A 19,721-nucleotide genomic window follows, 5' to 3' on the forward strand; every position below is an offset into this window, starting at 1 on the left:
AACATTTTAAGGTCTTGTACCAAATAGAAGACTCTCTCCAAGATGGAACATTTTAACTAAAACAAAAATAATTTGAAGAATAAAGAAAAAACCATGAATAAATCATGAATTCTGGGGGAGGGGGGGGAGGAGAAAAGAGTATAGAAAATTAAGCGTGAAATACTTCACCATTAACTACAGAAATCTGGTTTTAAAAAAACTTATTTTCAGGTGCTTTAAACTGGTAGCTTTCTAAAACTACGTGCTGATGAAACAGACACTGCAGATTTATATAAATATTTTTAAAATACATTGACTGCAAAGTTACGTGTCTATTAAGAAGCTAATATTAAAAAAAAATTTCACACTGGTGCTAGAGATGGTCTAATCAGCCTGTGATGGAATGAAAAATCATCAATTATAGTAAAAATATTTGATGTGACAGGTAAGCAAGTAAAAGAAAAAAGGGAAGAAAGGTTAAGGGACTGGCCACAGTGAAGGATAGTAATCTAAGAGGAAAACATTTTTTCCCTTCTTAAAAAGAATATAATGTATTAGGCAGTTATCTCTTATTCCTAAATGAGTCAAATCCAATTAGCATGTTCCCATGTCAGCGTATGGAACCTCATAGCAGAACAATACAGACTTGAAGAGCACGGTCATCACAAAAGCCACAGAAATTAAAATACATGCTTTAAAGATTTACTTTGCAAAAGTCACTCCATTAGTGCTTGACACAGAGGCTGAAAGGAGGACAGAGAATTTACTTAACGCTAGGTGACGCTGATCTGAGAGAAGGGATACTCAGTAGCCAGACACACAATGACAAAAGAGAAAGGCAGTCTCCAGTTAAATTAATGCACCCACTCCCAATGCCACCGCCCCACTGACTACACCACACCAATGAGATAAAATAATCTGCAACAATTATTGATTCACATTTGAGTTAATAAAAACCTCAGTCCAGATTTTTGACCCCTCTAGGGCCCCTTTGCAGCACCCCCAGGGCACAGAGGATGCATGAATCCGGCTTCTGATGATTCTGATTATGTAAGGGGAAATCCCTAAGTGTCATCCAGTAGGCCGGTGCCAGAAGTGGAAATAGAACCCAGATCTCCTAAATCCCAGTCCAGTGCTCTCTCAGCAAAGTAACTCTAGAGCAGGGTGATATGGCAGAAGCAACAGATGATAAAAATTACTTTGGCAGGGGGAAAAAACGGATTAGCTTTTTAGAAGGAACTCGGATCATTATCTCATAACAGTTATACCTTGTCTCAAAATTATTCTTAAAGTACAAGTAGTCACCTGAAGACATATTCTGCATCCTAATTTAGGGAGAAAACTCACTGAAAAAACAGTACTAAAAAACAATGGGTGTTTTGGTGGCCTCATCCCAACAGGTATTCAAACCTGTAACCCTAATTATATTTAGTGAGACTTCAGAGTGCTTTCAGGATCCAGACCTAAGTACAGATTGCAGAAATAAGGTCTAGAGAGAATAAAAGAAAGAAAAGAAGCATTTTCCTTCCTGCATAAATATTGTCAACGTATATACTTACATATTGAAAGTAAATATACTTAAAAAATTATAACAAATATCAGCAAATGTAACCACTAATTTCAAGCTTCCTTAGCTTAGCTGAATTTAAAGAATTTATGAGGACAATATCAATTTTGGTAGTACCCCACATTTGCAAACTAAGAATAAAAGTAGATTAAAGATCAAACCAAGATAGATCAAAAGTTTAATACTCACTTTTTAAAAAGCAAATATTTTCCTACTTGTTTAAAGCCAAAAAATAAAACAGTGTAGCATTTATAGACTACTAACATAACAAGCCTGTATGTGTGCATAACGAAAGAAACAAAATTGAAATTTCTAGTTTCTGAGGCACTTCTGACCAAGAGTAAGAACAGCTATTTTTAAATTCATATACATTAAAAAAAAAACTATTGCCCTTAAAAATAATAAAACAAGCAGTAGAAGAAACAACTTGCAGTTACAATAATTACAATGCTAACACCATACTGTTTAAATTAAACGCACCCACCCGAGTGTTATAGTTATGTAAGAACAAATGTTGCGCGTCTTACTCATGCAAGTAATTCAGTTGAAACGGAGGGCTCACATAAATACAGTAAACATGGTTTGACATTCAAAACGCTGTTCCACCAACAGTGTAGAGGAAAAGCCATTTTACGGAAGATCAAAGAGCACAGACTAAGCACATGGCCGAGATCACAGAATAAGTCTCCTCTGACAAATCCGTCTCTTAAAACATTGTTTCTTTCAAATGCCTCACTGCAGAACCTACACGTGCAACTCCGCTAGCATCCATGCAAAATATGCGTTAGATAGAACATATTTCTACAAAATGAACCAAACACTTACTGAAGCAAGAGAGCAGAGCACGTCCGCACGCCAGACTACTCGACCTTTGGCAGCAATTTCGGCAAACAACAGACAAGTTCCCAGAATTCTCTAGCAGCATGAAATACTTGTGCTTGATTAACCCTTTAGGCGGAGGAAAGGAAAAAGCAATGTATGGGAGGGATTGTAAACGGAGAAACAGAACTTTTATACTAATAAATTAAGGAAATAAGAAATAGAAAGCTGATACTGAATGCCACTGACAGTTCACAGTATCTATGCATGAAGTCAGGGATTTTAGAGTCATTTATTTACAGCAGGCAGCTCTTTGGACACATACAGGTTTTGGAGCTGCAAGGAGCTCTGGACAGGAGGATCAATGTGTCCATGGTGTGCCCCATTAACTTCAGTGGGCCTCTTCATAAATATAGTGATCTGCCTATGTAGATCTGATTGCATTATCCGGGTGGCACTCTAATAGACAGTAAAATAATTTCCCAAGGGAACTAGTTGAGCCCCATCCTGACTACGTTTAAAACTAGATAAGACAAACACCAGAAAATGTACAACAGTGAATAATTTTGCATTGTAAGGTTACAGACTACAGCTAATAGATCTTTTTCATCTCTAGATTATTTGATTCTATCATATAATGGAGGAAATATAACATCACTCTATAGTGAAACATTGATAGTTAATGAGTTAATTGGATGATACCCTACTAAGACTAGTACTGTTTGCTATTTGACTAGGGGCAATGCTCTTGGGAATATTATAGTATTAAATATCAACAAATAATTAATATCCTATACTTATTGTATCTATCAGCTTTAATTATGAAGAATTGTGGGGATACTGTAGCATGTTAAATTTAGCATTAAAATGTTACAAAGGCATAGGTGCTGGAATTAGGAGTGCTGCCACACCCCCTGTCTAGGAGTAGTTTTAACGAACCCAAATACATGGTTTCCACCTTCAGCACCTCCATTATAAAAATTGTTCCAGCAACACTGTGGAAAGGTGTTATTCATCTTCCTGCAGTTTCTTTGCTTTCCAAGAGTCGTAATATAGTTGTGAAGGACTCATTCTTTGTTGAATTTTGCTCATATCTTGATAAGAGTAAGTAATTCCTCTGAATGCAAATAGGAGTTGTGTGTGCATGAAAAATGATATGCTCTGAAAAGGCTCAGTATCATGTTGCATCGGATCTTTTAAAATTTTGAGTATCAAAATAAAATATCAGTTTATTTAATACTTTTACATATATGTGTAACTCAAAGAATCATTGGTTTAAAAAATAATCGCACAATAGAGCTCTGGATTAGCTTTCGTCTTGTAAGTAGTACGACTGACTTCAATGGAACTACTATGGGGAGAAAAATTACTCCAGAGCATAAACAATTGCAGTATTGGGCCCTAAACTGGACAACAGTAATTGATCTAAATATATTCACTATGGCCTTGTATGAAGTAAAAAAAAATATTTTTTTAATTTGAGTTTGCTTCATGGAACTAGTTCAATTCAGTTGAAAATCTCATTTACCACCAATCTAGATTAAGTTGTTACACTGTCTACACTAGTGTTAAGCCCAGTTTTCAATTGAGCTAAGGCACTTTGATTGCGCTAACTCAATTGAAACAAAACATCTTTTTTCAGTCTAGACGAGGTCTATGTGAGCAAGATTTGAAATAAATGATTCAGTCTGACAATTTTTCACACCCATGAGATTTCTTGGTAATCTTCTCATTCTTGTCTAATGTGTGATATTGTCAGAGTAGTATCAAATGCTTTAATTCTTATTTATCAAAGGTGCCTCTGTCAGAGTTATAGGTGCTGCATAATTATTAAAAACTGAATAGCTCTATTATGGTATAATAAAGACCTTTTGATGACAATGTGGTTATATACAATAAGCTAAAAGATCCAGTAACATCTAGCCCAGTCTCCAGTCTTCCTACAGTGGCCAATGCCAGATGTTTCAAATGGAATGAATAGAACATGGCAATTGTCCATTTATATATCCCATTGTCCAGTCTAAGCATCTGGCAGTCAAAGGCTTAGGGACGCCCAGAGCATGGGGTTGCAGCCATGACCACCTTGGTTTATAGCCTTGATGGACCTTTCCTCCATGAACTTTAATTATTTTTTGAAACCTGTTATAGTTTTGGCCATGACATCCCCCGGCAGCGAGTTCCACAGGTTGACTGTGCATTGTGTGAAGTACTTCCTTTTATTTTAAACCTGCTGCCTATTAATTTTGTTGACCTTTGATTCTTGTGTTATGCAAAGGGATAAATAACACTTTCCTATTTACTTTCTCCACAGCATTCATGATTTTATAGAACTCTATCATATTCCCTCAATAATTGTCTCTTTTCCAAGATTAATAGTCCCAGTCTTTTTAAATCTCTCCTTGGACAGAAGCTGTTCCATACCCGTAATAGTTTTTGTTGCTGTTCTCTGTACTTTTTCCATGTATAATTTTTTTGAGACGTAAGACCAAAACTGCATGCCGTAATTCAAAGTGTGGGCAATTTATATAACAGCGTTATATTTTCTGTTTTCTTATATATTCCTAATGGTTTCTAACATTCTATTAGCTTGACTGCTGCTGCACATTGAACGAATGTTTTCAGAGAACTATCCATGATGACTCCAAGATCTCTTTCTTGAGTGGTAACAGCTAATTTAGACACTATCATTTTGTCTGTATAGTTAGGATTATACTTTCCAATATGCATTACTTTGCATTTACCAACACTGCATTTAAACTGCCATTTTTGTTGCTCAGTCACCTAGTTTCGTGAGATCCCTTTGTAACTCTTCACAGTCTGCTTTGGACTTAACCATCTTGTAGCTGAAAACACAGTATTTTTCAGTTTGCATTGGGGCGCATTCTGCAGTAATATATATATACTGCATATAACCACACTATCATCAAATCATGGGGGCAACAAATAGTATTAAATTTGTCCCATGGCATAGACTATAAATAAGATCTCAGCAGCAATTGATTTGCTGACAACTTAGTGTAAGTTGGCTTTCCAGAAAGGGTCACACATACAGCTTGTCTTGAGGACATATACAATGGATAGAATTTACTTTGGGTAAATTAATATTTGAAAATTTAACTTTGTCACCCAAGAATACAGAATCATCACATATCTGTATGCCATCACCTAATCTATTTTCTCTCACAGACCAAATAAGGAAAGGGGTAAGGCTGCATCAGTGGCACACCAAAATGTGTGTGAGAAAGTGCTTTGGGGATAATATCCCCAAATATCTGCCACAAGGGCAGCTGGATTTAGTGCAGCTGATCCGCTTGTAGTGATGCTCTAGTAAAACATTTCCCAAACCAGGCACTGGCTGGCTGGCGGAGCTAAGGCAGAGGCTGACTTTCAGGTTGGGGTTTATTTATCTGAATTTAGTTCTGGATTCCAGTCCCTCCGACAAATCTGCACACGCAGGTCAGATCCAGGCTTCCTAAGAGCTGGGGTTTCCCTCACATGGTCCCTCTGTAAACACGCGCTGCCCTGTGCGTGACTTTACACAGCTGCTCTGTGTGTGTGTGTGTGTGTGTGTGTGTGCTGCCTTCAGCGCACGGAGCCGCGCCGCACCCCCGGCTGCAGCGGTCACCCGCCGTCTTTCTCTCGCGCACGGGAGGCGCAGGGGCAGTGCAGGCCCTGGTGCGGCGGCGCTGCCTGAGCCCCATGGCGGAGCTCCCACTGGCTGCGGCGGGCTCGGGCCCGGCCGGAGGCGGCAGGCTCGGGCTCCAGGCGGTCACAGCCCCGGATCCCCGGCCTGCGCGGAGGTGAGTAGTGCCGGGCGTGCGGGTCTCCCGCGGGCGGGCAGGCAACCGAGCCCCCGCCGCGCGCCTACAGGCGGACGCGATCCCGGGGCAGCCCGGGCCGAGCCCCGTTTACTGGCCCGGTGGGGGAGGAGTGAGGGGGCCGCGTTTCTTCCCGTGGGTGGAGGGGCAACGCGACCCCCGCGCCCACCGGCGCCCTGCGTGGAGGGGGGGAGAGGACTCGGTGCAGCAACATGGCTGCCAGGGCCCATCCTCCTCCCCAGGCATCTGCGGGGGGAGGGGAACATCCACGGGCCTCCTCTCTCCCCCTCCCCCCGAGCCTGCGCTCTATGGTTCCCTATGGGGGCAGAGCGGCTGATTGACGTCCCGTCATGCCTCTGGTGCCACAGAGGACGACCAATGGCAGGAGGGCATAAAGGAAACGCGTTAGAGTGGGGGCTGGCCTGTTGCTTCTTGCGCTGGTGCATTGTGGGGTAGTGGAGGACCCGCGTTGCGGATGGAAGGGGAGTCGAGCCGTGGGGCTGTCATGGCGACTAACATCGAGCAGATCTTTCGATCCTTTGTGGTCAGCAAGTTCCGGGAGATCCAGGAGGAGCAGGAACAGCAGCAGCAGCTGGGCGGGTAACGAGCCGGCTCGGGGCCGCGGGGCAGGCGGAGAGGGACGGGAGCCTAGTGGGAGCGGAGTCGGGGTGGGGGCGGGGAGAGGTGTCCAGGCGGCAGTGGGAGGGAGGATGGGGGTGGGGAGGGATAACTAGGGGCAGTTGGGGGGGGGGAGGGGCGGCCTTTGCGGGTCACTCGAACATACAGGCCCTGGCCCGGCGCGCAGCCGCGACATCCGGTTATGGTGCAACCAGGCCGCTGCCCCTCCGGGCGGTCCAGTTTTTCAGTGAAAATAACAAGTTTGGGTGGGCTAATTTCGCAGTGCTTTGATGGTCCTCACAACACGTGCACGCTGGTGTGTTTTCAGTCTGGAAAAGAGTGCTTGGTGGGGTGGGTGGTTTTTTTTTTGTTTGTTTTTTTGACGAGGGGAGGGGGGAGGGAAGCGAAATTTCTGTGTTGTGAAAATGCCTGGGATGAAACAGTGAGAAAATATTTTCCTCCCTTTGGCATAGTTCTAGTGGCTAACAAAGTATTTTGTCTAAAAACGCAGTAAGTAAAACAAACCAAACAATATTTCACTGAAGTGCGAGGCCTCTTCAGGAAGCTAAAATATTCTTTAGAAGGTTTGGCTGTAAGAAATGTGAATACATTACCTTTAAAAAATAAAAATAAAGCTCGAAATTACTTGAATTTTGTTAATATTTTTCTCGGTTAGTGGAAAGGTAGAAGGCCAGCAGAATGGTGAAACAATCCCAGCTGAGCAAGCAAACACTTCAGATGACACAGTTACGGGTGCTGGGAGTCTTCAGAATGATCAGATAGTTCAGAAAATAGAGGAAGTACTGTCTGGGGCCCTTGATACAGAGCTACAGTGTAAATCAGGTAAATGAAAATGCTTAAACATTGAAAATATGTTTTTCTTCAAGGGGACACCATCAAGAGTAAATCTAGTCAGTTTTTAAAAAATGAAATAGAAGTTTCTAGTGCTACTTGTGCTGTGCACTTCCCTGATACTTTTTATGGTTTTATAATATTTTACATATGTGTAAAAATGTAATATATATTTTACATATATAATACTCTGATTATCTACATAGTGCTGTCAAGTGCACAAATTAAGAGAAAAGTAATCTTCCCCCATTATTTCTTTGTTATATTAATATTTAACTTTATTTGTGACAGTAACAGGATAAAAAATCAGAGAATATAATTTTTTTTCTTAGTTGACAAATGCCTCTTTAAATATTACTTATGAAATAAGGCATGTAACAATTCATAAACATCTTCTTCAAGGCGTTGTGCAGTTCTAACTCCGGCAAAACTTTCTGAAATCAATGGAAGTTTTGCCTGTGTAAGGTCTATAGGATTACTCATCACATCATTTATCAACCTACAAAATTGTATGGCCAAGTATATTAATCGGGTAGCAAGGTATGAAATAAAGTAATTTACTGGTGGTGATTTTAGTGAATAATGTACTTATAATTGGAAAAAAATAGGCATTCAGCTTTCTGTTGCTTCAAATGTAATACACCAAATAAAATGCCTGTATAGACCCTCTGATAACAATGAATCCAGCAAAAACGAGTCCTGCAAGCATTGTCTACATTTGAGTAGTTCATGATTTCGATGGAATGTTCATGAGTAAAGTTACTTGTTGGCAGTATTGGGGTCCTACTTGATTACAAAAAATGCATTTTCATTGTTTTGTGATGGAAATAAGAGGACTGTTGTGCACTTGGTAAGTATAGATTCTAAGTGTTTCCACAGAAGACAATGTAGAACTTAGTGGTTGATTTTTGATCTGAATAATCTCAAAGGCTACATTTGCAATTTTTTCGATGTTTCTTCTTTCCATAATGTACTATGGGTTTTCTGCACTGAGCATTTTCAGAAATCTTCCTTGCAGTTGGTGTAGAACTGGTGTTGGTCGAATAGTACAAGGAACAGTGGGAGCACTAATGCAAACTGGCCATTCATGTTTTTAAAACATGTCTAATTCTTCTCAAAAGAAGACTAGATAATTTGGTAGTAAAAAGACTTGCAACCATTATGCACTAATGCTCCCACCAGTAAATAGTAAAGGTGAAGCTACAGCAGTGATTTGGGATTTATTGTGCAGAAAAGAACACTGACCTTATGCTATTGATACTCTTCATGGCAATCAAAGGATCGTGGCTAGAAATGCCTTTTTTTTTTAAACTAAAACTCTTAGCTAATATAGGCCATAGTCATACAAACACTTATGTGTGTAAAATTAATGTGCATGTTTTCATGATCAAGGCCATATGCGTTTTATAGTATACCCATCATCATAGAATCTGAATGTTTACTTTTTATATCAACTCTTTTATTCCAAGATCACTTTCTCCTTTTAAGTATTGTTTTGAGAATAGAAGTAAATCATAGTCCTATGATACAGCTTAAGGTTGCTGCAACATACGCGTTTTTTTCCGTGCAATTATTTTTTTAAAGGAACCTGGCAAACGAGAATTATATACTGTATTAAAAACGTTTTTACTAATAACACTTTAGTGCCCAATTCTGCAAGTATTTACATGCTTACGTCACATGCCGTTGGTTTCAGTGGCACTACTCAGCTCATAGTTAAGCACATATGTAAACCTTTGCAGGATTGAGGCGTACTTAAGGGGGCTTTAAGATGTTTGTATACCTCCCTGCTCAAGCTCTCTGTATATTTCTCAAGTTCTCTCAGATTGGGTAATGCAAGCTTATGAATTTGAATTCAGTTTTATTTTTACCTTTTGATCTTTTTTTTTTTTTTGCTAGTCTTCATGTACGAGCAAATGCTGCAATGTGTGGTTGCAAATTTTTTTTTTTTAAGAAAGTATTTCCATTGGAATTAATAACCTTGAGAAATTTTCTTAAATATTTGTTTAGGCTTTTTAAATGTACACCTTCAGTTTTAGGAAAATGTTGACCTGTCACTTAAAAAAAAAAATCTTAAGACGTATTTTTCTTGGATAATGCAAATGGCACATTTTCTTCACAGTTGTGTAATTTTGTAATATGTGCTATTTTTTTCAGGCATAGTCTTTGCTGTCTTTCATTCATTATAAATGTTTTAGCTACTGATCAAAGGTCAGTTGCGATCACATCATCTTAACGGTCTTATTTGTTGTTTTTAAGTATAGAAATCCTAGCAAAAAATTGGCAAGAGGCAGTTTGAAGATTGGTTTAATTTTTTTGAAAGCTGAATTTTAGGTTTTAATCCATACATTTTAAGCTCTTACTGAGGGAAAATGTAACTTGTGATGTTATCACAAAAAATGTGGATTTCAGGTTGTGTATAACTTTATGTGCACCTGTGCCCAAATACGGGTTTAAAATATTTTATTTTTGAATTTCTTTTTATAAAATTAGTTTTAAATAAAAGTCTTTTTTTTTTTTTAGGCGTGGAGGAAGATTCAGTGAAAAATAGCTCTCCATCTACAAAAAGAGGCCCTACTGATGAAGTAGAAGATGAAATTCCAAGAAAAAAGTCAAAAAAGAACAAGAAACACAAAAGCAAGAAGAAGAAGAAGAAAAAGAAGAAGAAAAGGAAGAAAGAAAAAAAACACAAAAAGCAGCCAAAGGAATCAAAATCAAGTGCACAGTATGGAGAGCATGCAGATTTACAACCTGTTTCTCACTCAAAGACAGAAACATTGGGCTCAAAGTTGATCACACAGCATGGAGGACATGCAGATTCAGATCTTGCTGGTCAAACGCAGCCAGGAGAATTGGGCACAAAATTGAGTGCAGAGTACATGGGGCATTCAATTAAAAGACTCTCACCTCATTTGCTATCAGATTCTGAATCATCTGTGGAAAAACTTGGGAGTGAAAAAACAAACTTGGTCTTGACCGATACACACAGTACATTCAGTTCAGAAACCAGCAAATTGGATACCCAGGAAGAAAATACTAGTACAATGAAAATTCAAGAGCAAGCTAAAGTAAAATTATTGGTGAATAAGACTCATGAAAGTATATATCATATAGCTATTAATATGAATGCAAAGGGTGGACCTTTACCAGTTAAAGACACTGAAAATAGTACTGTGTCTACCAGCAGTACTGGAGTTGCTGGTAAATCTGAAATTGAAAAGGATTTGGGGGCTATTCCAGCCTCTGAGATAACAGAAGAACTAAAAGATTCAGAAGCTACTTCAGAAGCTACTCTGAAATCGGTGGGCATGGTGGAAGTGAAAGACTTAGAAACAACCTTAGAATCTGAGGCCATGGCAAAGATTAAATTTTCAGAAGCAATTTTAAAATCTCTGACTATGGTGAATTCAGAGGGTTTGGAGGCCCCTCTAGAATCTGTGGCTGGGACAAATGATTTGGTAGAAACTCCAACATCTGTAGTTGTAATGGAGATGAAAGCTTTGGAAGAAACCACAGAATCTGTTGTCATGACAGATATGAAAGGTTTGGAAGCAACTCTAGAAACTATGGGTGTGGCAGAGGCAAAAAATTTGAAAGGCAGTCTTGAATTTGTGACTGTGCCAGATGATTTGGTAGCAACTTCAAAAACTGTGGCCAAGGCAGAGGTGAATGGTTTGGAAGCAACTTCAAAATCTGCATCTGTGGTGGAGGTGAAAGGTTCAGAAGGAGTCCTAGAACCTGTGGCCACGCAGGAGGTGAAAGATTTAGAAAGAACCCTAGAATATATCGCCCCGGGAAAAGATTCAGAAACAACACTAGAAGCTGTTATGAATGCAAAAGATTTGGAAGCAGCTTTAAAACCTGTGATGGAGATGAAAGATTTGGAAGTAACTCCAGAATCTGTACACATGGAGGAGGTGAAAGGTGCAGAAAGAGCCCTAGAATCTCTGGCTATGGCAATAAATTTGGAAGGAACCCTCAGACCTGCTCCTGTGGCGGAGGCAAAAGATTCAGATGCAGCATCACTGTCTCTGCAAATAGAAGATAAGAAACAGTCAAAAGGATTCCTAGAATCTGTGGCAATGGCAAAAGGTCCAGAAACAATCCTAGACCCTGTAGGGATGGCAAAAGGTCTAGAAACAATCCTAGAACCTGCAGGGGTGACAGAGGTGAAAGATTTGGAAGGAATTCCAGAATCTCTGCACATACAAGATATGGAAGATTTGGAAGCATCCTTAGAACCTGTGGTCATGACATCAGGTCTGGAAGTGGCTCTAGAACATGTGGCTGTGGCAAAAGGTGCAACTCCACTTTCTATGCAAATGGAAAAAGTGAAAGATGTGGAAGGAGCCCTAGTAGAATCTGTGGCAGTGGCAGAAGTTTCAGAAGCAGCCCTAGAACATGTTGTCTTGGCAGAGAATAAAGGTGTGGAACCAACTTCACCATCTCTGCAAATGGAAGATGTGAAAGATTCGAAAGGAGCCCTAGAATCTATTGCCATGGAAGAAGGCTCAGAAGCAACCCAGGAACCAGTGACAGAGGCAAAAGACTTGGAAGCAATCCTAGAGTCTGTCTCAGGGGTGAAAGGTTCAGAACCAGCACCGCTGTCTCTGCAGATGGAAGATGTGAAAGGTTCAAAAGGAGGTGTAAAATCTTTGGCCATGGCAAAAGGTTCAAAACCAACCCTAAAAGCTGTGGCTGTATGGGAGGGAAGAGGTTCAGAAGCAGCCCTAGAATATGTTGTCTTGGCAGAGAATAAAGGTGTGGAACCAACTTCACTATCTCTGCAAATGGAAGATGTGAAAGATTCTGAAGGAGCCCTAGAATCTATTGCTATGGAAGAAGGCTCAGAAGCAACCCAAGAACCAGTGACAGAGGCAAAAGACTTGGAAGTAATCCTAGAATCTGTCTCGGGGGTGAAAGGTTCAGAACCAGCACCACTGTCTCTGCAGATGGAAGATGTGAAAGATTCAGAAGAAGCCTTAGAATCTGTGGGCAGGGCAAGAGGTTCAGAACCAACCCTAGAACCTGTGGCCATGGTAGAGGCTAAAGGTCTGGAAGTTCTTTCTCTGCAAATGAAGAATGTGAAAGATTCAGAAGGAGCCCTAGAATCTGAGGCCATGGCAAAATATTTAGAGGCAACTCTAGAACCTGTGGCAGAGGTGAAAGATTCGGAAGCAATGCTTCGGACTCTGCAAATGGAAGATGTGGAAGAATTAGAAGGAACCCTAGAATCTGTCGTGGCGGCAAAAAGTTCGGTTGCAACCCTAGGGCCTGTGGCCAGGACGGAGGAGAAAGGTGCAGAAACACCTCCACTATCTCTGCAAATAGAAGATGTGGCAGAATCAGATTCTAGGACTCCTTCTATGACTGTGGTGAAGTTGAAGGCTTTGGAAGCAGCCTTTGAGTCTGTAGTCAAGGTAGAGGTGAAGGATTTAAATAAACTTGTACAAGCTGAGTCTGAGGTCACAGCTCAGTTTAAAGATTTGGAAGCAATTCCCAAATTTCTGTGCATGGAGGCAGATTCGGTAATAACTCCAGAATCGGAGACAACATCGAAAGTGAAAAACGTGGAAATAATTGGACAATCTGAATCACTGGCAGAAGTGAAAGATTTGGAAACCACCCCAGAATCTGAGGCAGTGGCAGAGTCAAAGGATTCAGAAACAACTACTGAAAGTCAGGTGGTGATGGAAGTAAAAGATTTGAAAACAATTCCAGAGTCCCAAGTCATGACAGAAGTGAGTGACTTGAAAATATCTCCACATACTGAGGTGGAGGTGATGAAAAGTTTTGAAACAGCTGCAAAATCTGATGCCACTGTAATAGAGGTGGAAGATTCTGAATCAACTCTGGAATCTAGGGCAGTAGTAGAGGTGAAATATCTGGAAGTCACACCGGAATCTGAGGCAATAACTGGCATAAAATATGCTAAAAAATTTCTAGAATCTGAGGCCAAGACAGAGTTGAAACATTCAGAAGCTACCCCAGAATTTTTACACCTTCCAGGCTTGAAAGATTCTGGAAAAACTTCAGGACCTGAGGTGATGATACAAATGAAAGGTTCAAAAACAGCTAAAAAATCGGAGCCAATCCCTCTGGTGAAAGATTCTGAAGCTAGTCGAGAATTGCTGCATATAGTGGTAAAAGATTTGCAATCAACTCTAGAACCTGAGACTGTGACAGTGGTGAAAGATTTGAAGGAAACTCTTGAGTGTGAGATGGTGGTGGCGAAAGATTTAGAAACAACCCTAAAATCTGAAGCAATAATGGATGTAAAGCATTCTAAGACTGCTCCAGAATCTTTGTATAAAGCAAAGGTAAAGGATTCAGAAGCAGTTCCAGAATCTCTCTACTCATCGAAGGTGAAAGGTGCGGAATTAGCTCTAGAACTGGAGGCGGCAGCAAAGGTGAAAGATTTGAAAGAAGCCCTAGAATCTAAGGTCATGGTAGAGGTAAAAGATTTGGAAGCCGCTTCAGAATCTGTGGTCAGGATGAAGGTAAAAGATTTGGAAGAAATTCCAGAACATTGGCAGCCAGTGGGTGTGAAAATTTTGGAAGCATCTCCGGAATCTGAGGAAACAGTAGAAGTAAAATATTTAGAAGCAACTCCAGAAGCTCAGGTGTTGACAGAGATGAAAGTTTTGGAAGAAACTCTGGAATGTCTGTACACCACAGAGGTGGAGGAGCTAGAAAAAATTACAAAATCTATGCCAATGGTAGAGGTGAAAGAATCTGAGGCTCTGATGGATCTGAAATTCTCAGCAACAACTCTAAAATCTGAGAAAACAGTGGAGGTCAAAATTTTGGAAGATACACCAGAATCTTTGATGGTGGAAAATATACAAAATTCAAAAGCATATCTAGAATCTCTGCACACAGAGGAAATGAAAGATTTGGAAGCCGATCTAGAAGCTGAGACTGCAACAGATCTGAAGGATTTGGAAGAAACTTTGGGCACTGTGCAGGTGAAATATTCAGAAGCAGTTTTGAAATCTGTGGGCATAGCAGAGAGAAAACATTTGGAAACAACTGTAGAAAGTCCTAATGCAGTGCTAGATTTGAAAACCGTTTTAGAGCCTCAACACACTGTGGATCTGAAACTTCTGGAAACTCCTCAGATTCCTGAGTTAACAGTGGAGGTGAAAGATTCTGAAGCAGCTCTAGAATCTGAGGCTATTACAGAGGTAAATGACTTGCGAGCTACTCCAGAGTCTGTGGCCACAGTGGAGGATTTGAATGCAGTTCCAGATTCTCTTCACACAGTAAACATGAATAACTTGGAAGCAACTCCAGAGTTGGTGACAGCTGCAAAGGTGAAAGACTTGGAAGCAGCTCCAGAATCTGTGGTGGCAGTAGCAGAGGTGAAGGATTTACAAGCAGCTCCAGAATCGGCAGCAGTGGTGAAAGATTTGGAAGCAGCTCCAGAACATGTGACAGTGCTGGCAGAGATGAAAGATTCAGAACTAGTTCCAGATTCTCTGCATACCATAAATGTGAAAGATTCTGAAACAATTCCAGAATTGGTGGTGGTGGTTTCAGAAGCAAAAGATTCAGCAGCAGCTCTGGAATCTGTGGTGGCAGTGGCGGAGTTGAAATACTCAGAAACAAGTCCAGAATCTGTGGTGGTGACTGCAGAAATGAAAGATTTAGAAGCGGCTCTGAAATCTGTGGTGGTGGCGGCAGAGGTGAAGGATTTGAGAGCAGCTCCAGAATCTTTGGCTGCAGAGGTGACAGACTTGGAAGCAGCGCCAGATATTCTGCATCCTGTGGATGTGAAAGATTCTGAAACAGCTCCAGAATCTGTGGTGATGGCAGCAGAAGTGACAGATTTGGAAGCGGCTCCAGATTTTCTGTGTACTGTAGATGTGAAAGATTCTGGAACAAGTACAGAATCTGTGATAGCGGCTGAAGAAGTGACAGATTTGGAAGCAGCTCCAGATTTTCTGCACACTGAAGATGTGAAAGATTCTGAAAGAGCTCCACAATCTATGGTAGTTGCTGCAGAGGTGAAAGATTCAGAAGCTGCTCCAGAATCTGTTGTGACAGTGGCAGAGTTGAAATATTCAGAAACAAATCCAGAATCTGTGGTGGCTACTGCAGAAATGAAAGATTTAGAAGCTGTTTTGGAATCTGTGGCAGTGGCAGAGGTGAAGGATTTGCAAGTATCTTCAGAATCTTTGGCAGCGGTGGCAGCAGAAGTGACAGATTTGGAAGCAGCCCCAGATTTTCTGTGTACTGTAGATGTGAAAGATTCTGGAACAAGTACAGAATCTGTGATAGCGGCTGAAGAAGTGACAGATTTGGAAGCAGCTCCAGATTTTCTGCACACTGAAGATGTGAAAGATTCTGAAAGAGCTCCACAATCTATGGTAGTTGCTGCAGAGGTGAAAGATTCAGAAGCTGCTCCAGAATCTGTTGTGACAGTGGCAGAGTTGAAATATTCAGAAACAAATCCAGAATCTGTGGTGGCTACTGCAGAAATGAAAGATTTAGAAGCTGTTTTGGAATCTGTGGCAGTGGCAGAGGTGAAGGATTTGCAAGTATCTTCAGAATCTTGGGCAGTGGTGGCAGCAGAAGTGACAGATTTGGAAGCAGCCTCAGATTTTCTGTGTACTGTAGATGTGAAAGATTCTGGAACAAGTACAGAATCTGTGGTAGCGGCTGAAGAAGTGACAGATTTGGAAGCAGCTCCAGATTTTCTGCACACTGAAGATGTGAAAGATAATGAAAGAACTCCACAATCTATGGTAGTGGCTGCAGAGATGAAGGATTCTGAAACAACTCCAGAATCTGTGGCAGCAGTGGCAGATGTAAAATACTCAGAAACAAGTCTGGAATCTGTGATGGCTACTGCAGAAATGAAAGATTTAGAAGCCGTTCTGGAATCTGTGGCAGTGGCAGAGGTGAAGGATTTGCAGGCTGCTCTAGATGCTGTGGTGGCAGAGGTGAAAGATTTGAAAGCTGTTCCAGTTTCTCTGATGGTGGTGGCAGATGTAGAAGATTCAGAAGGCACTCCAAAATCTGTGGAGGTGGCTGCAGAGATGAAAGATTCAGAAGCAGCTTCAGACTCTGTGACGAGAGTGGCAGAGATGAAAGATTCACAAGCTGCTCCAGATTCTCTGGTGGCGGTGGCAGAGGCAGAGGATTCAGAAGCAGCTAGTGTTTCTCTGCATACTTTAGGTGTGAATGATTCAGAAGCAGCTCCAGAATCTGTGGTGGCTCCGACAGAGGTGAAAAATTTGGAAGCACCTCCAGATTCTCTGTATACAGTGTACATTAAAGATTCAGAAACAACTCCAGAGTCTGTGACAGTGACAGCAGAGGTGAATGATTCAGAAGCAACTCCAGCATTTGGGCCAGTGGCGGAAGAGGTGAAAGATTTGGGAGTGGCTCCAGAATTGGTGGTGGCTGCAGCAGCAGCAAAAGATTTGGGAGTGGCTCCAGAATCGGTGGTGGCTGTGGCAGCGGTGGAAGTTTCGGGAGTGCCTCCAGAATTGATGATGGCTGCGACAGCAACAAAGGATTTGGGAGCGCCTCCAGAATCGGTGGTGGCTGTGGCAGTGGTGGAAATTTCGGGAGTGGCTCCCGAATTGGTGGTGGCTGGGGCAGCAGCAAAAGATTTGGGAGTGCCTCCAGAATTATTGGTGGCTGTGGCGGAGGCAAATGATTCCAAAGCAACTCCAGGATCTGTGGCAGAAGTGAAGAATGATGATCTTTTTAAAAAAAAGAAAGCATATGAAAAAAGTAAGAGTAGTGATAAACATAAACAAGATGCAAAGAAATTAAAAAGGAGTAAATCTAAATCTCTTTCACGATCCAGGAAGCGGAAAAAAAAGTCCAGGTCACGTTCTGTCTCTAAACATTTGAAATATAAAAGAGCAAGGTCTAGGAGCAGAAACTACTCGGATTCCAGAAAGAACTATTCCACATCTTATGACAAGTCTAGATCCAGATCTGTTGAAAAAAGAGGGGGCAAAGAATCTTCACGGAGGTCTAGACGCAGACGCTCCAGGTCCTCTGATGGTCTCAAGTCAAGGTCCAGATCCACCGATCAAAGGGAAGGCAAAGACTCTTCCTGGAGGTCAAGACGCAGGCGCTCCAGGTCCTCTGATCATCTCAAGTCTAGATCCAGATCTGTTGAAAAAAGAGAGGGCAAAGGGTCTTCACGGAGGTCTAGACGCAGACGCTCCAGGTCCTCTGATCGCCTCAAGTCTAGATCCCAATCTGTTGAAAAAAGAGAGCGCAAAGATTCTTCATGGAGGTCTAGACGCAGACGCTCCAAGTCCTGGGATCGTCTCAAGTCTAGATCCAGATCTGTTGGAAAAAAAGGGCGTAAAGACTCTTCCTGGAGGTCCAGACGCAGACGCTCTAAGTCCTCTGATCGTCTCAAGTCTAGATCCAGATCTGTTGAAAAAAGAGAGCGCAAAGACTCTTCACGAAGGTCTAGACGCAGACGCTCCAAGTCCTCTGATCGTCTCAAGTCTAGATCCAGATCCAGATCTTTTGAAAAAAGAGGTGGCAAAGAAACTTCCTGGAGGTCCAGACGCAGGCGCTCCAAGTCCTCTGATCGTCTCAAGTCCAGATCCAGATCCAGATCTTTTGAAAAAAGAGGTGGCAAAGAATCTTTCTGGAGGTCCGGACGCAGACGCTCCAAGTCCTCTGATCGTCTCAAATCAAGATCCAGATCCAGATCTTTTGAAAAAAGAGGTGGCAAAGAATCTTCCTGGAGGTCTAGACGCAGACGCTCCAAGTCCTCTGATCGTCTCAAATCAAAATCCAGATCCAGATCTGTTGAAAAAAGAGGTGGCAAAGAATCTTCCTGGAGATCAAAACGCAGACGCTCGAAATCTTCTGATCGTTTCAAGTCAAGATCAAGATCTGTTGAAAAAAGAGGGGGCAGGGACTCTTCATGGAGGTCTAAACGTAGACGTTCCAAGTCCTCGGATCGTCTCAAATCTAGATCAAAATCTGTTGAAAAAAGTGGGGGCAGAGACTCTTCACGGAGGTCTAAACGTAGACGCTCCAAATCCACTGATCATCACAAGTCTAGATCCAAATCCGTTGAAAAAATAAGTAGTAAGGAGTCTTCACGGAGGTCGAAACGTAGACGTTCCAAGTCCTCTGATCGTCTCAAATCTAGATCCAAATCTATTGAAAAACTAGGAAGCAAAGAGTCTTCATGGAGGTCCAGATGCAGACGCTCGAAATCCTTTGATCAGCTAAAGTCTAGATCTAGGTCCAAATCTGTTGAAAAAAGAGAGAGTAAGGAGTCTTCACGGAGATCTAGAAGTAAACGCTCCAAGTCTTCTGAACATCACAAATCTAGATCCAAATCTGTTGAAAGAATAGAGGTACAGGAACCCTCACGGAGGTCTCGAAGTAGCCGCTCCAAGTCTTTTGAGCGTCACAAGTCCAGATCCAAATCTGTTGAAGAAATAGAGGTTCAGGAACCTTCACAGAGGTCTCGAAGTAGCCGCTCCAAGTCCTTCGAACATCAAAAGTCTAGATCCAAATCTACTGAAGAAATAGAGACTCAGGAGCCTTCACGGAGGTTTCAAAATAGCCACTCCAAGTCTTCTGAACGTCACATGTATAGGTCCAAATCTGTTGATGAAATATTGGTTCAGGAGCCTTCACAGAGGTTTCGAAGTAGCCGCTCCAAGTCCTTGGAACATCAAAAGTCTAGATCCAAATCTGTTGAAGAAATAGAGGGCAAAGAATTTTCACAGAAGTCTCAAAGTAGCCACTCCAAGGTTTCTGAGTGTCACGAGTCCATATCAAAATCTGTTGAAGAAATAGTGGTTCAGGAGCCTTCACAGAGGTCTCGAAGGAGCTGTTCCAAGTCTTCTGAACATCTCCAGTCCAGATCCAAATCTGTTGAAGAAATAGAGGCTCAGGAGCCTGCAGAGAGGTCTCAAAGTACCTGCTCCAAATCTTCTGACTGTGTCACATCTAAATCCAAATGTGTTGAAGAAATGGAGGCTCAGGAGCCTGCAGAGAGATCTCGAAGCAGCCGCTCCGAGTCTTTGAAACGTCAAATGTCTAGATCCAAATCTATTGAAAAA

The 19,721-nt window shown here is 41.6% G+C and overlaps 2 protein-coding genes across 54 annotated transcripts in view; one reads left to right on the forward strand and one right to left on the reverse strand.

Annotated features, from left to right (window-relative positions):
* The window catches only part of LOC127037416 (trifunctional purine biosynthetic protein adenosine-3), a 58,092-nt gene extending 55,653 nt beyond the window's left edge, over positions 1–2,439 (reverse strand). The window contains exon 1 of one of the 4 annotated variants that reach the window (XM_050929122.1): positions 2,372–2,439. Coding sequence is in view for 3 of the 4 variants with exons in the window: in XM_050929139.1 (XP_050785096.1) it covers positions 1,736–1,833 (98 nt within the window). In the remaining variant the exon portion in view is untranslated. Of the gene's footprint in view, positions 1–1,735; positions 1,947–2,073; positions 2,322–2,371 lie in introns of those variants that run through there. The other 3 variants (XM_050929113.1, XM_050929139.1, XM_050929104.1) reach the window with 3 other exon arrangements.
* Positions 2,440–5,787: 3,348 nt separating this feature from the next.
* Positions 5,788–19,721, forward strand: part of SON (SON DNA and RNA binding protein) — a 68,786-nt gene continuing 54,852 nt past the window's right edge. For 15 of the 50 annotated variants that reach the window (XM_050928730.1, XM_050928729.1, XM_050928727.1 and 12 more), the window contains exons 1-3: positions 5,788–6,165; positions 7,478–7,644; positions 10,177–19,387. In XM_050928730.1, coding sequence (XP_050784687.1) covers positions 6,065–6,165; positions 7,478–7,644; positions 10,177–19,387 — 9,479 coding nt within the window. In that variant the 5' untranslated portion in view covers positions 5,788–6,064. Of the gene's footprint in view, positions 6,166–7,477; positions 7,645–10,176; positions 19,478–19,721 lie in introns of all 50 variants that reach the window. The other 35 variants (XM_050928696.1, XM_050928653.1, XM_050928690.1 and 32 more) reach the window with 12 other exon arrangements.

The sequence above is a fragment of the Gopherus flavomarginatus genome, chromosome 1 (assembly GCF_025201925.1).
Source record: "Gopherus flavomarginatus isolate rGopFla2 chromosome 1, rGopFla2.mat.asm, whole genome shotgun sequence".
Classification (NCBI taxonomy): domain Eukaryota; kingdom Metazoa; phylum Chordata; order Testudines; family Testudinidae; genus Gopherus; species Gopherus flavomarginatus.